Here is a 3,289-nt window from a genome sequence, read left to right on the forward strand (position 1 = left end):
CGGTCTATCTTGGCCCCACACAACGAAAACGATAGAGCGTTGTTGTACGCTCTGACTTGACTTTGGAACTGTAGAGAAACTGGAAATGCAATTTGACCTCTATCAATTGATGTTGCTTATTATTGCCGTCTCAAAATAGAGAAAAATGAGTTTACCTTGGTCAAGTTTGGTAAGCAGCTTGCGCATGAACCATGGATAATCAATCTCATCGTATCTGACAGGCATGCTAACAGTCCCTTTCCCGCAGCAGCTTGAGTAACTGGCCGTTTGTTTTGATAGATTGTTCTTTGTTCTTTCCTTCTTCCAGTGAAGAGCTCCGCAGGATGCACATGGGTCGTTCAATTGGCCAACGTGCGCTGGAAATTGACCGGGGAACCGTTCCCTCAAAGCCGCCTCAGTATTCAATGATGAGCGATATACAGCGCCCAGCCCCAAGTTGTGCATTGGGTTTGCAGAGCGTTGGACACGTCGAGTTGGATTGATTTGAGCAGAGTTTGTCCTTAGATTTCGAGTGCTTGTACTGGTTGCTCGCGCGGGGGGTAACTGCCGACGTACATCACCAAATCGGCGCCTAGGTGGTAGAGCCATGGTTCCTGGTGTCGTGGTGTCGTGTCGGAAAATTTTTCTGAGAGCAAGGATTGCGGATCCAGTTCAAGCCCTCTACTGCTTATTTATCAATGGCAGTCGGGCAGAGATTATTCTCTGATTGTCCACTCAATCAAGAATTGCAGATCATGTCGGAGGAAGCCATTACAGCGGGGCACAAATAAGATGTACATGATCAGATTGTTCACTTGATCACCACAGATCATGTCGTAGCAAGCCAAGGATAGCATTTCACGGGATGGTTGAGGAGGATTCATCAGACATGCATAAAATTTGATGCGTTAAAAATCCATACTACACATGTTACTATCAATCATACAAAAGACCATGACAGAAGTTGTGAATAGAAGACGGCTGAGCTGATAATTTGGATAGAGATGATCTACATGCATGATTTGCTACCTATCAGTGATCCACAGGACCAATTCAAGCGCGGCCCTTGAGCTTTTTCTGAGCCTCAGCAAGGATATTTGAGCCAGACGCAGATGTAGAGTTGTGGGTTGGGGGGGCTGGTCTTTTGTGGTTACTTTTCTCGGAGGGGGGATAAGTATTAGTGAAGTGATTATAGTCTTCCGCATTAGATAACTCGCCGTCTTCGCCTTCCTCAACTTCCTCGCCTTCTTCCATAAGCTTGGGAGAAAGTCTCACTGAAGAAGACAAAGCAATCGGAGGCATGGTTGGAGGACTGTGTGATCGCTTCTTTGCCATTTCAGTCATACCACCTGCTAACTCTTGCGGAGGGGTTTTTTGTTGGGTTTTTACGGGCCCCGATACATTTACTGTAGCAGTAGTTAGCACTGGAAACCCAGGAAGACATATTACAAATTGGAACTCACAGGTTGGGTTGAAGGGGCTCTTCCGAGCCTGCAGAAGCAGGGGTTGACATCAAATTGATGGTCCGTGTTTGTCCCCCCGAGGACATTGAAACCAATAATGCCTAAAGAACAAATATCATGAGTGAAAGATTAATGAATTGCGCGGTGACTGTTTGCTGTCAATCAGAAAAACTTACCATGACTTGCCAAGTGTCGTTTTCTTCGTCAAACCCATTCAAGTAGCCGACGATGAGTGCTTCGCGTCCAGCTTGAAACAGGTGAAAGGTGCTGACTAAGTGTTTGAGGCCAGGGATAATATAGACTGTATTAAATTCCATCATTCCTTTGCTCTAAAAAGCAATAGTAAACGTAAATATTTATTATCATGTTTAAGGAACTGGATCAATAAATCTACTCACTAAGCTATGGTAGTCAGTATGCTTCATCGTTACATGAAGATTGTTTTGTACGGAGTCCTTAGTCCCCCTGACTGAGACTTGTTCGCGGTTGACTATGATTCCATATCCAAAGACTCCAACCTTATTTAGCAATGACGAACCCAGTCTTCTCCAATATTGACCCGTGGTTCCAATCAAAAGGGTCATTGCCTGCTCAAAGAAGAACGTGTACCCCTGGACTTCAAATTTTTCTCCGGTCTCCGGGTCAGTCTCGGAAGACACGGGATTCTGAACAAACCGGCCCGCAAGGATGTAGACATTATCCTTTGCTAAAGAATTATCCTTGGATCCGTTGCCAGACAGATCAATCTCAAGGTTGACTTCTCTTGCACTATCCGGGTCAACAACAACAACCAATGAACAATAATTGAATTGTCCAAAGTTCGAGTTATTGTTTAAAGTGTTGGCTTTCTATGTAAATTCAGCCAATCAGGAAAGAGGTTGGTCAGATATCTCAAACTCAATGAGAAGCTTGGCATGCAGGAGGAAATCATCTGACTGACAGGAGCAATGATGTCAAAGGGACCCATCGAGTACATGGGGTGACTGATCCTTCTTGGAGCTGACATTTTTGGTTTTGCAATTGGCAGTTTAACTTTAGTGATGCACTGATGTCGTGATACGTTGGAGCAGATGTCGGAGTTGGTGTGAGGGACCAAGGAGAAGGATCAGACACTATTTATGCTATTGCGGGATCATCTTGGTGATCCTGACGGAGCTGTTAGTGCTTCTGATCCAACTCCTGCTTTCGCAAGAGTGGAATAGAAATTAGAGTATAGATCTACATCTGTATTAGCGATGATGGTAACAGGTCACAGATTTGAACAAATAGAAGATCAACTTTGGATCATGTAGAATTTTGCCTTCTGGGATCCGCAAATTCAAATCTGAGTAACATGGGATATTCTGGGATTCTGTCGATGACAGATCAAGATGTGCAGGCCTGGGAGGGAAATGTAGATGAGAAAATGGACCTCGGTTAGAGGAGACTTCAAGATACAAATAGCTTGCCTCATTCCACGCAATTTTGTCCTCTGGGGGCCGCATGAGGATAATCTCATCCTCATTTGGTGCCACCCGATAGAAATTCACTTCGAACTGAGAAATAGAACTTAAAGGATCAAAGAATTTTAAATGGAAACCAAGAGAAATGAAAACGCAAAACACAAACTTGAATTATATCAAAACTGAGAAAACCTGAACATGTTTTTTTTGCTTGATCCTGAAGAAACCTGAAGGACCTTGCGGCCCCAAAATCGTGTAAAATCTGAACCTTCAAGGTATTAATCCCCTGTTGTTTACGTCTCACTTCAGCAAAGGGCGCACCCGGTATGTCAATGGCAATGTAAGCGCCCTCCCCGGATTCTCTCCTTTCAGTCTTGATAATTGCTCATTTCCGGTACTTTTCAC

General features: G+C 44.2%; 1 protein-coding gene across 1 annotated transcript; it reads right to left on the reverse strand.

The window, feature by feature from the left end:
- Window positions 1–1,438: 1,438 nt before the first annotated feature.
- Window positions 1,439–2,418, reverse strand: PtA15_10A315 (uncharacterized protein; the record flags this gene model as incomplete). The annotated part of the gene is made up of 5 exons (XM_053160479.1): window positions 1,439–1,543; window positions 1,619–1,771; window positions 1,841–1,932; window positions 2,002–2,290; window positions 2,383–2,418. The coding sequence occupies 5 exons, from the start codon at window positions 2,416–2,418 to the stop codon at window positions 1,439–1,441; spliced, it is 675 nt and encodes a 224-aa protein (XP_053024449.1).
- Window positions 2,419–3,289: the final 871 nt, after the last annotated feature.

The sequence above is a fragment of the Puccinia triticina genome, chromosome 10A, assembly GCF_026914185.1.
Source record: "Puccinia triticina chromosome 10A, complete sequence".
Classification (NCBI taxonomy): Eukaryota; Fungi; Basidiomycota; class Pucciniomycetes; order Pucciniales; family Pucciniaceae; genus Puccinia; species Puccinia triticina.